At 45.2% G+C, this 13508-nt stretch overlaps 1 protein-coding gene across 3 annotated transcripts in view; it reads right to left on the reverse strand.

Moving 5' to 3' along the window:
• The window catches only part of LOC110003943 (dachshund homolog 2), a 78493-nt gene extending 69996 nt beyond the window's left edge, over positions 1–8497 (reverse strand). For all 3 annotated transcript variants that reach the window (XM_065950194.1, XM_065950193.1, XM_065950192.1), the window contains exon 1: positions 7622–8497. In XM_065950194.1, the coding sequence (XP_065806266.1) occupies positions 7622–8283 (662 nt within the window). In that variant the 5' untranslated portion in view covers positions 8284–8497. The remainder of the gene's footprint in view (positions 1–7621) is intronic.
• Between the last annotated feature and the right edge of the window lie 5011 nt (positions 8498–13508).

Genomic DNA, 13508 nt, shown 5'->3' on the forward strand with positions numbered 1-13508 from the left:
AAACTTTCATTTACACATAAGTCAATACCGGATCCGATTCCAATATCAGATCTGATCTGTCCCGTCTCTACTGAAAAGTTTGTTTCTTTGTTTTTATGAATAAATCTGCAGGGTCACATTTGCAGGTTGCAGACGAGCTCAAACCCGCTGGAAGGATTTTAAAGAAACAGGACGACAAATTGCTGTAAAAATGTGAATAAAACAAAATAATCCAAAATCTGTGCTCGAGCACGGGACATGAATGTGTTTTTTAACCGAGTATAAACTGAATGTTTACGTCAAAGGAATACAAAGAGCTTAAAATCTAAACATGACATTTTTTGTTTTCTACTTCACCTTCAGTTAGATAAGAATGTCTTAAATCAAACCTTCTAGTTCCATTGCTCTCTCTCTCTCTGTCTCTCTCTCTCTCTCTCTATCACTGTCAATGTCTCTCGCCCCTCCTCCTCCCTCTCCCTCTCTCTCTCGCTCTCTCTCTCAAAAGTTAGAGACTGAAACAGCCTTTGTGAAACATTATCTATTTCCCAACACACACACACACACATGTTGACCTGCCTCTCCCCTCTTGCTGTTTTGTTCAGTCCGCACCCTCTCTCTCTCTCTCTCTCTCTCACACACACACACACACACACACACACACACACACAGACGCACACAGGGGGAGAGGATCAGTTCTTTTCCGTGGTGACAGAGGGTCATATTTCTCGCTTTGATCTTCACCTCTCTCTCCCTCTCTCTTTTCTCTCTCTTGTTTTCATCCGGAAAACAGAAAGGCAGGCCGAGCGAGCGAGCGAGTGAGAGAGAGAGAGAGAGAGAGAGAGAGAAAGAGCATCTTTACCCGGGTGTCTCTCACCCCGGCTGGTTGGTAAGTGAAGCATGAAACCGCCTCCTTGGCCCCTGAGACACACACACACACACACACACACACACACACACACACACACAGCAGGTTGCTGGACATAAAATGTAATAAAATGACACAAACAGAGGACGTGTGGGCGATCGACATTACGATGAGGCGTCACTTTGATCAATAACTGCACAGGATGGAGAACATTTATAAACAAACAGAAAATGAAACTGATTTTAAAAACTGATGGGTCTTTATGTTTTACTTAAAGGTGCAGATCGGGTTTATTCCACCACCGGGGGGCGACAGGCGAGAAGAGTCTAGTTAGCGTCGCTCTGCTGCGTCTTGGATGATCTGCAATCATCCGTTGGTTACTCGAGCAGCCTTAGTTTACCTTCTGTTCCTGATTGGACGAGTCGATGAAAGGAGCTCTCTGATTGGTCGACGTGGAGGCTCTTATCACAAACACAGTGCAGCGAGGTGACTTAAGCTCCCCGACGAACAACGCTTTAACCTTTATCAATTAACCAGCAGCACAAAGCGGAGTGAAACACGACACACACAAGCGCGCGCACACACGCACACGCACGCACGCACACACAAATATCAGCAAGAGCAGACAGGAGAATATGAACACTACCGCAGACACACACACAGATGTAACCTGACCCAGTGTGACAACTGATAGCTCTGTTTGTGCTTGCTAGACAATCACACACACACACACACACACACACACACACACACACACACACACACACACACACACACACACATACCTCAGCGAGACAGCAAAACAACTGACCGTGTTTGAGTGCGTTTCTCTCTGTCCCATGTGTGAGAGTGTGTGTGTGTGAGTGACTGTGTGTGTGTGTGAGACTATGTGTGACTATATGTGTGTGTGTGTGTGTGTGTGAGAGACTGTGTGACTATGTGTGTGAGAATGTGTGTGAGTGTGTGTGTGTTTAACAAACCACTGTGCTCCATTAAAAGAACTTAATGCTCCATGCAGAAGAATGAAAAACACCAAATTGATGAAAGGAGTTCACGCTGAGTGTGTGTGTGGATGTTATTCTGCTACCAGTGTGTGTGTGTGTGTGTGTGTGTGAGAGAGAGAGAGAGAGACAGAGTGTGTGTGTGTGTGAAGCCGCAATGCTTCACAAAAACTAAACGACTTTGCTCCCCCTGTGTTGCCAACAATACGACCTCCATCAACAGTGTGTGTGCGTGTGTGTGTTTCTGTGTGTGTTTCTGTGTGTGTGTGTTTCTGTGTGTGTGTGTTTCTGTGTGTGTGTGTTTCTGTGTGTGTGTGGGCTCTAACAGCCTGTCGTGATAAGGAGGGCCCAGAATAACACTCCGACATCAGCAACCTTCCCTCCTGTCACTCACTATCGATTCTCTTCCTCACTCTAACACACACACACACACACACACACACACACACACACACACACACAGGTGAAAAGGAAGCCTGTGGTGTGATAAAAATCATCTGCAGTGTGTTTAAGACAAAGATCAGATTATTTCATCCAGAATTCAAAAACACAAACGACCTGTTTCTGAGCTCGCTGTAGAAGAAGAAGAAGAAGCGACTGTCAAAATAAAAGACATTCAAACCCAGATGTGATACCTGTTTCCATCCAGCAAAACATAGAAGTCTCCTCATCAGGCCGACAGAGTAATCATCACGCTGTAATTAACACTTTCATATCTGTAGATCTCATCTTATTATGTCCCTTCAGGCTCTCCGTAGATACTCGTCCTCAGTGTCTCCCTGTAGTCTCACTGATGTTAAAGAACGACCTCGCTGCATCTCTGAATGTCTCATTTCACTTTAACAAACTCTCAGACAGTAATATCCACCTGATGACATCACACACTGACCTCATGACATCACACTTTGACCTCATGACATCACACATTGACCTCATGACATCACACTTTGACCTCATGACATCACACATTGACCTCATGACATCACACACTGACCTCATGACATCACACTTTGACCTCGTGACATCACACTTTGACCTCATGACTTCACACATTGACCTCATGACATCACACTTTGACCTCGTGACATCACACTTTGACCTCATGACTTCACACATTGACCTTATGACATCACACATTGACCTCATGACTTCACACATTGACCTCATGACTTCACACATTGACCTCATGACATCACACTTTGACCTCATGACTTCACACATTGACCTCATGACATCACACATTGACCTCATGACATCACACATTGACCTTATGACATCACACATTGACCTCATGACTTCACACATTGACCTCATGACTTCACACATTGACCTCATGACATCACACATTGACCTCATGACATCACACATTGACCTCATGACATCACACATTGACCTTATGACATCACACATTGACCTTTTGTTACCGTTCCTTTTGAGCTGTTTTGACCTCACTTTGGGATCCCTGACCACTTCCTGTTTTTGTGCTTAACTTCTTGTCCTCACCTTCCAATCTACAGAACTTTATTTCAAAATAAAAGCTTTTAAAAAAAAAATCCAAAAAGGAAGTTAAGTACCCTCAGCTGGCGAGAGGACGAATTACAAAATAAAAGCATGACAGCAAAATTAATGAACGTCCAAACACGCGATTAGAAATGTGATTAAGCGCGATTTATCGTTGAAATTCAGCGATTAAAAGAAATAATCACTTGAGAAATAATCCCACACACACGCACACACACACTCACACACACACACACACACACACACACACACACACACACACACACAGACACACACACAGTATGGTTACCAAGAGGACGAAGTATGCAGAAGCTCAGCAGGAGTTTTCATTCTTTTATTACTTTTTTCTGACTTTTAATTTTTCCTTTCTGTTCCCGGAGAGAAACATCAAGATGAGAGAGAGAGAGAGCATTAAAGAGTGTGTGTGTGTGTGTGTGTGTGTGTGTGTGAGAGAGAGAGAGAGAGGCATCAGAGGAATGTCAGTATGATTGGAGCGAGAGAGGAGTGTGTGTTGGCCACAACAATAGCTCTCCAGCCGTGTTGTTTCATGAGCGCTCGCATGATCCGTTATTCCCCCTGACACGTACCGCTGCGCTCGAGTGTGAGGGGGAGACGGAGTGATTGAGACGAAGAGACAGAGGAGAGGGGCGAGAGACGGGGCGAGAGACAGAGAGAGAGAGAGAGAGAGAGAGAGAGAGAGAGAGAGGAGGGGACAATTAGCCGGGGACAGAAATACACCCCTGACAATGTGTGTGTGTTTAAAGAAAACACACAGAACACACACTCTGCTCCTTAAAAACTTTAGGTGTGTGTGTGTGTGTGTGTGTGTGTGTGTGTGTGTGTGTGTGTGTGTGTGTGTGTGTGTGTGTGTGTGTGTGTGTGTGTGTGTGTGTGTGTGTGTGTGTGTGTGTGTGGCTAAAACAACAACCCAGCAGCATAATCCTCGCTCGGTTAATAATTAGCCGTTACTGAACAACCGTCTATCACTTTCACCTCTCCACGACCACAAAAAAAAAAGGAACCGCCGCTACATCGACTGCAGACGACATCCCGCGTTCCCACCGCTGCAGAGCCCCCCCCCTCCCTCCCCCCCCCCCTCCCAATTTCAAATTCCAGGACTTTTCAAGGAGCTTCCAGAAATAGCCGACTAAAGCCAAAACACCGGTCTCTCGTCCTCCCCTCGGTTTTCCTCGGGATAAAAACAGAAACTGTGACATACGACTAAGACTTCAAAAACACAACCCGCCATGTTTAAAGTCAAAGAACCGGTGTAACGTCGAGCCCGATCTCTGAGGCTGAGGCTTACGTATCACAGGTCTCATTCTTTCACTACCTGAAGCTCACGACTCCAGGTGAGGGGAGGAACAGAGACCATTAAACGGAGGGCTTTGCCTTCAGACTCTCAGACCCTCGCTCCAGAACAAGACCCCGAGATACTTCACCTCCTTCACTTGGGGGTAAAGGACTCCCTCACTCCCGTTTTTACGAACCAGCACCATCAAATGTTTGCAGAATTATCTCTTAGCAGCTCCTGCACCAACAACATGAAAATACTCAAACAAGTTGTGTGCTTACTGAAAAAGTGTGTTTTCTTCATCTGTAGAGTCAAAGCAGATTAAAGGCTGTTGATTTGGAGTCACACTCAATCTAATCGTATCTGTGTGTTCAGATCTGACCGAGTCGTGAGTCTGTTGTTTAGCGCAAAACGCGACAATTGAAGTGCAAAGGGTTTGAAAGTAAAGAAGACTCCCCAAAGACGGGTGGTCTGGGTTCGAGTCCGACTTTTCCCGCATGTTCTCTCTCTCTCTCTCTCTCTCTCTCTCTCTCTCTCACCAGATGAATGAGTGTCTGTCGTTTGGACCTCAGGTGGAACAAGATGTGACGGAGCAGAGGGGCCGGGTGGTTAGTGTGCACACCCCATGTACAGGCGGTAGTCCTCGAGGCGGGCAGCCCGGGTTCAAATCCGACCTGAGGCTCCTTCCCCGTCATTCCTTACTCTCTCTCTTCCTGATTTCTGACTCTATCCACTGTCCTCTCTCTCCAATAAATGAAAAAAAACTAATCTTAAAGACGGGACAGAAGCGACAAAAAAAAGCACAAATCGGCGACCCACTTCGGGGTCCCGACCCACCACTTGAGAACCACATCAGCTCTAAGCTTTCAAATCATCTTTTTTTTTTTTTTGTTGTTTCCCATAAAAGGAAATTAAAAAAAAATCATCCATTTCCAAAAATACTCAAAACATCACTGCACAGCTGTTGTGACGGAGCGCTTTCACATCTGGAAAATCAAGAATCTGAACCTTTTCCATCCAGATCTCCACCTGAAAGGACTCAAACTGACTCTTCTGACACTTCAAATAAATGAAACAAACAGGATTTCATTTGATGTTTAAAAAAGAGTTTTTATCTGCAGACATGCGGCCTGAAATGAAGCGATACCTTTTTTTAAAAAGATCCTCGTTACCTCTTCTCTCTGATTCATTTCTAAATGAATTGTTTTTTATTTTCAATTTGTTGTTAACTGAACGAGTCTGAGACATTCTTCTTCATGGGTTTAAAAAGACGCTGACTGTTGAGTGAAGGAGGTGAGGATGAGGAGAGGAAGCATTTAGGAATTTGAATTTGAAAGGTGGAAGGAGTTAAGGGGAAACAGGGCGAAGCAGCAGGTGACAGGAAGACGCACTGCAGACACACACACACACACACACACACACACACACACACACACACACACACACACACACACACACACACACACACACACACACACACACACACACACACAGGACGGTTATACATAACAGGAATTATAAAACACAGTCTGCAAAGTGTCTGTTTACACACAAACACACTTTTTAAAGCTGCAACTCTGCAACAGACACACACACCGACACTAATGCTCTCTCAGTGACTCGCAATAACACTTACATAAATATGCACCCCACACACACACACACACACACACACACACACACACACACACACACACAAATGGATTATGAGTGCGAGGAGCTTTTCAATAACTAAAGTCAACAGAAGGTTGTTTGCTCTGTTTGTTTGCCGTCAGTGTTTCTATTTCACTAAAAACTATTAAATAACGTGTGTGTGCTCATTAATCACACACACACACACACACACACACACACACACACACACACACACACACACACACACACACACACACACACACACACACACACACACACACACACACACACACACACACACACACACACACACTCTCCAGCAGGCTCAGGAGTCGATACAGTAAAAGCATCTTTTCTGACACTTCAGCAGAACGAGGAGTCGATGAGATAACAGCAGAGGAAGAATGAAAGCATCGCGTAAACAAGTCACAGAGTTTGTGATCAATTATTAACGAGACACACACACACACACACACACACACACACACACACACACAAATATCACAGCTTTTCAAAAAGGACTAATGCAGGAGTATCACGCCAACTCGATGAAAAGATCACATGGAGGACGTGAGGAGCAGGAAAACACATATTAAATATATATAAACATGTTGTAACACTTTATATGACAGTTTACTGACTGGACAGAAGAAGAAGAAGAAGCTCTTTAAATATGACAAAGGGAGTCAAATATTGACCAATCAGGAGGAAGGATGGGTTTTAAATGACTCTCTTTTAGCCAGTGAATCTTTAACTAAAGTAAGACTAGTGGGGGGAAAACGTCAAATTGGAGAAAAGACAAAAAGAGAGATTAAAAATATAAAACTGACACGAAGGAAAAAAAGTAAACTTGACTTGAGAAGGGAAGAGGATTAGATGAGGAAAGGACGTAAGGAAGAATTGATGAAGTAAGGATGCAAGGAAAGAAGAAAGCTAAATGGCACGTGGTGATAATTCATCTCTAACTGAAGTAAGACTAATGGAAAAAAAATGTCAAATTGGAGAAAATGTGACGAATTCAGACACTTAAAAAAAAAACTGAAAAAAGAAAGAAAAAGAAAGAGTAGAAGTTGTTTCTGAAACGTCCCGGATGGAGCAGCTGAAGGCTCTTTATAGAGAGGCAGAGCTGCATGTTAGGATACACAGACTGACAGATCTCTTAAACACGTTGTGTAAAATAAAGGGTCGAAAAGTTTTACAGTGCAGAAAGATCCTGCAAAAGGAAAGTGACTAACACCGCTTTGAAGCTGCAGAAGGAAGTTTTTGCACTTTTAGGTAAAAAAAACAACTTTAAAATAAGAATAAGGGAGTGGATTGTCGTCCTACCTGGCGCTCGTGCAATCCTGGTACAGCACCTCGAAGTCCTTCCTGGAGATGAGCTTGCAGCGGTTCACGCCGGGCTGGATGGCGCCGAGCCCCCGCAGGACCCGCACCTGCTCCACGGTGCACACCACCGGGGAGATGTCCAGTCTCTTCAGCTTGGTGTACACGGTGTGCAGCCCGCCCACCAGGTGCTTCAGGAAGAGGTCGAACACCTGCGGCAGGCAGATCAGCTCCTGGCCGTCCACGCTGAAGCTGGCCACCTTCACGCCGTGCACCTCCACCAGCTTGCACTCGGTGCACAGACCCGGGCTGGAGGAGGAGGAGGTCTGCACCAGGCCGGGAGAGCCGGGGGTCAGACCGGCCTGGCTGAGGGAGGAGAGTCCGCCGAGGGGACCCAGGGCGCCGGCTCCTCCGGACACGAGCTGGGCGGCGCCGCCGTTCCCCAGCCCGGGCAGGAATGCGCTGAGCATGCTGCTGGTGAGCCGCGGGGACGGGGACAGGGAGTGGGAGTGGGAGTGGGAGTTGGAGTTGGTGTGCGCCGGGCTGGAGGTGCCGGTGGAGGCGGCGGAGTTGTGGAGCGCGTCCGAGACCGAGCGGTACAGCGCGGCCGGAGGAGGAGCGCCGGAGCCCGGCGAGAGGAGCGGAGGGGAGCCGGGGAGCGACATGGGAAGTGTTGGAGGAGTGTTGAAACACGCACACACACACACACACACTCTCCTCCTGTCTCTCCTCTTCACACACACTCACACACTTTTCTTCTTCTTCTGTCTTTTTTCCAGTTGGGGGGAAAACAAACACTCGTGCGTCTTTTTCCTTTCACTTTTAACTCTTCCACAGTCCGCTCTCTCACTCGTGTTCTCCGGGAGCGTGGAAAGCGGACTGTCCGGTCTGTGCGTAAAAGCGACTGGATCAGACTCCGGGTCAGCCCTCGTGCTAAGTCCCGCCCCCTTCACGCGTGATTGACAGCTCGACGAGCCAATCGGAGGAGACTTCTTGTAGGACTGAGGATGTGATTGGTAAGTGAAGGGTGGGAGGACTTTATAACAACCTCATTGAAGTGTGTGTGTGTGTGTGTGTGTGTGTGTGTGTGTGTGTGTGTGTGTGTGTGTGTGTGTGCGTGTGTGTGTGTGTGTGTGTGTGTGTGTGTGTTTCTGAGGGTATCGGTCAGATCTCTCATTCTGCCGTTTCATAAACTTTCTCACGAGCTTCTTGATTCGAAAACGGGAAGTTTTTATTTTTCTTCTTTACACTTTTTTTTTTCCTCTGTTGATCAAACCTCCCCCCCCCCCCTCCGGCTCCACGTGCGCGCGCGTGCGTGTGAAATGCGTGGACATTAGTGGCTCAAATGCGAGCTCTGGTGGCGAGACGGACGCATGTTCTTCACAATCTGACCTCTGATCAGGTGGATGATCGTTTACCTGCAGGCGGAGAAGTAAGGAAGGGGAGTAAGGGAAGGAAACGGGAGAATGAAGAATGGAGTAAAAGACTGGATGAGGGAATAAGTAAGGAAGGAGACAAGGAAGCAAGTGGCTAAGGAGGACCGAAACGAAGAAGGGAATGAAGAGGTGAAAGAAGCAAGACAGAGATCAAGGAACAAAACTCACCAAAGGAGGCAAAGTGCAGGAGAGGAACTGACTAGATAGTTCAAGGAAGTAAGGACAGAAGGAAGGAAGGAAGGAAGCTGGAAGGAAAATTAGGAGAAAAGACAAAACAAGGAAGAGAGATTTAAAACATAAAACTGACATGAAGGAAAAAAGTAAACTTGACTTGAGAAGGGAAGAGGACAAGATAAGGAAAGGAAGTGAGGAAGGATTGATGAATTAAGGATGCAAGGAAAGAAGAAAGCTAAATGGCACTTGGTGATAATTCATATCACAAAAGAAGAAAAAAAAGGATTAAAAGAGGAAAGAATAAAAAGAGAGATCATCATGTAGCACCAGAGAGAATTAATTACTGCTGTGTGTGTGTGTGTGTGTGTGTGTGTGTGTGTGTGTGTGTGTGTGTTTAAGCAGTGAAATGGGATTGACTGGTGTGGATTACAGACAGACGGCCTTTTATAATCCGGTGTAATCTCATTACACTGAGGAGGCCTGACTGAGCGAGCGAGAGAAAAGAGAGAGAGGAGAGAAAGACGGTTAAACGAGGGGAGAAAAATGTTTAAGGGCTCCTTTCGTTTAGACGTCCATTTTCTTACACAAACGTTTAATTAATCAAACAAACACAGAAGAGCTGCTGCATTGTCCTGCTCGCAGTGTGGCCATCTCACCTTAAAATCAAGATTAATCGCAGCATTTCAAAAGTTAAATCTAAATTAATCAAAATTCTTTAATCGAATGTTTGAAATTCCATCATTTTGCGTTTCAAAACCGTTTCTGTCACGCTTTTTTTCTGAAATCCATACTGTCTTGAGCTAAGGGTACTTTACTTCCTGTTTGTATACAACGCTGCTTTTATTTTGAAATAATTTAAGGACCTTCCTGTAGATAGAAGGGCATCATGTGATGACGAATTTGACCTCAAGTCGTGCTTTTATTTTGAAATATATTAGAAATTAGAAATAGATAATGGATGGTTGGACAACAAGAGGGAACTAGAGGTGTAAAAAGCCAAAGGGATAAAGAGAGAGAGAGAGTCAGAGACATGAGGGCAACGATTTGTCTCTCAGGACTAATAATGATGAGACTGAATCTGGACTCAGAGGCAGACGGAGAGAGATGAGGTCTTTGTGGAGGTGAATATCTCTCAGCGGGGTTATAACGACCCACATGAACTTGGACTTTGGGATGTGGGAGAGAGAGAGAGAGAGAGAGAGAGGAGAGGAAGAGGAGATACGTGAGGAGATGAAAAAACAGAGGGAACAAGAGGTGACAAGAGAGCGAGAGGACAAAAGTGGAAAAACGTGTCAGTGAAACGGTCTCGATCCCCCCGGAGGCTGACAGACGGAGAGTCGGATGTTCCACACAAAAGGCCATTTTGCTGTTTTCAGACCATTAAATAAGTCGTCCTGCTACATGTCATGTGTCTGTGTCGGTTCACTTTTCTTTAATCTCTGTGGAGTTAAGAGCTGCAGCAGGAGGAGACATGAAGAAGACAACGCTGCAACTCAACGGGCCAATCAGAGGCGAGTATCGCCGTATTGCTGTTTTTAAAGATCCACCTCTACGCAGATGATATAAGTGTTTCTGTTTGTGTTTACAGACCATGTATCGATCACCAGCACTCATTTTAGAGGCTGTAAACAGGAAGTCACTGACGCCGTAAGACAAAACGGTTACCATTTCCTGTTTACTGTAATCTCTGCAGATTGTGAATAAAAATGTCAAAAGAAAGCATTAAGCTTTCCCAACCTAAGGGGTCCCGAAACTGACCCTGGGTCGCGTTGAATTCAAATGGGGGTCGCCTGAAAAATAGGAGGTGGTGGGTGCTGCACGCCACTCTCAAAACCCCATTCATTGTCGATGTGTTGCGCAAGAGCGTATCTGCGCCCCTCCCGAGCTGAAAGCGTCGCAAGGGTTAGGCTTGTCGTCCGTGCACACTGCGCAGAAGTTAAAAGTCTGTGACTTCGAAGCTCTAGTCCTCAAAGCGGGCGGCCCAGGTTCAAATCCGACCTGTGGCTCCTTTCCCGCATGTCATTCCCCACTCTCTCTCTCCTTGATTTCCAGCTCTATCCACTTTCCTATCTCTACATTAAAGGCACAAAAATAAACCTTTAAAACAAAAAATAGTTTTGTGTCAGAAGCTACTTTCCCTGAGCGAAGCGCACTCTGCATCCTATCCGAAAGGATCGCTTCACTCCAATCGCACTTCTTTAGCCCTCATATCAAAACTGAACTATCTCAACAATTACTGAATGGATTCTGATGTAATTTAGCACAAACATTCATGACACCCAGAGGATGATCCTCCCTGAATTTCACAATCAAAACTCTTCCTCTCGCTCAATAGTTAAGATTTACGTTGGACTCTATCGTCTGTTTCCGTCTTAATTTTTAGTTTTTTAATTTTGCCATTCAGTGTTTTAAATGGTGATGGTGAAGTCAAAATGCTGCTGTTCCTCTTTACATCTCCTCCCTTTATTCCTCTTTCCCCTTTTTTTTTAAAAGAAAACCACATGACTGACAGCAGGCGAGGAAATAATGTCATTCATCAGTGAGAGAAACTCCCAGGGCGTACAGTGCCGTTTGACAATGATGTATGTTCCAGGATAGTTCCCTGGACTTCACCTGCACTTAAAAAAGATAACAGAAAAAGTTTGACTTCAAGCTGAATGACTGCTCTAAGGAACACGTGTATGAACTCGCCGCTCAAATCAAACAAATGAGCTTAAATGTTTCCTGCTGGGGTCAAACTGGCGATTTTTCTTAATGTAAGCCAAACTGAACTTCATCTCGTTGTTGATTACATTAGATGTGTATCAAGGCAGCTGATGGTTTTCTAAACGGGGAACTATGGCCTCATTATAATGATGGTTATCATGAGAAATTGGTGGTTTTTCAACCTTAAATCATTGGGAGATTTTGGAAGCGATTTCCTCGCTAAGTGCTAAAGATATTCTCGAGATTTGTCCTACAAGGAAAAGAAAGAACATGGGAAGTAATGCTACCAAAATAAAAAAGATGCCAGATAGTTACATCCAGGCCGGCCCCTGGAAAGCGTTGGTCCCCTGAACAGCCGAGTGATTGGACCCTCTGTGGATCTGTAGAAGTGTTAGCCTCCGAGCTAACATTCACTTCCTCCTGATTTTTGTGCAGGTAGTACATCCATCCTCATCCAGGTCTACACTCCCCCCCCCCACTACGCTCTGCCAATGAAAGGCGTCTGATCCAACCTTCACAACAGGGTCCTAAGACGCTGAATAGACTCTTCTCCTCTGTCGCCCCCCGGTGGTGGAATGAACTTCCAAACTCCATTCGATCTGCAGAGTCCCTCTGCACCTTTAAGAAAAAGCTAAAGACCCAGCTCTTTCATGAATACCTACTAACTTAATGATGATGCTCTCCATATTATTGATGATGATGATGGTAATGACGGTAATGATGGTTTTTGTTTGATAACGACGACTTATAAGATGGTTTCTATACTGATTAGAGCTCTCAAGAACTGCCCTCAATGTTGTGCTTTGCCTCTGGTCACTTCCTGTCAGCACCTGTGTGTCCAATCAGACTCAAAGCTGATCGTTTGCTCTTACTCACATTGTTCCCTTTTTTCTAGATCCTTGCTTGTGTTGTTCTTACTCTCTGATGTACGTCTCTTTGGATAAAAGAGTCTGCTAAGTGAATTGTAGAATTGTAGTAGCACGGGGTCCAGCAAGCCGTTAGCCGACTGGCTAACAGTTCATTGTCTATGTTATTTTTGATAGCATGACAAACACCAAACACAGGAGTTAGTGGTCTACCAGTCCTTTTGCTAAAACCCCAACAAGTCACCACAAAGAGAGCTACCTGGTAGAGGTAGCAGACGGAGATGTGCAGGCTGCTCCTGGTGAAAAAAAAAAAAAAGAGTAAAAGGATCGTATACCTTGAAACAGCGTAGCTCCATCTGTGTGGGGATTCTTCCTGGAAGGATTTGAACACACTGAATAACAATGTGAGCTTGTCAGTGTCAGAAACAAGAACTTTTTAGTGGACATAGATCGAGCGTATTTACCCGGAGGAGTTATGTCGAAGCCATTACAGCCATGTTACAGCTGAAGGCAGCGGGGGTCCTCGGGGGAAACTGCAAAACAAAGGATTTAGACGTCAGATCCCCACAGAAAGGGATGGATAGCCAACTAGAGGGAATGTTTCTGATTCTTTTTATTATGTATGTTTCATTGTGTCTTATTATATTATATGAAATCTGTTAAACATCTCCAATAATTAGACGTAAAAGAAGCTGACATATAGATGTT

The sequence above is a fragment of the Labrus bergylta genome, chromosome 22 (genome assembly GCF_963930695.1).
Source record: "Labrus bergylta chromosome 22, fLabBer1.1, whole genome shotgun sequence".
In the NCBI taxonomy this organism is placed as follows: Eukaryota; Metazoa; Chordata; class Actinopteri; order Labriformes; family Labridae; genus Labrus; species Labrus bergylta.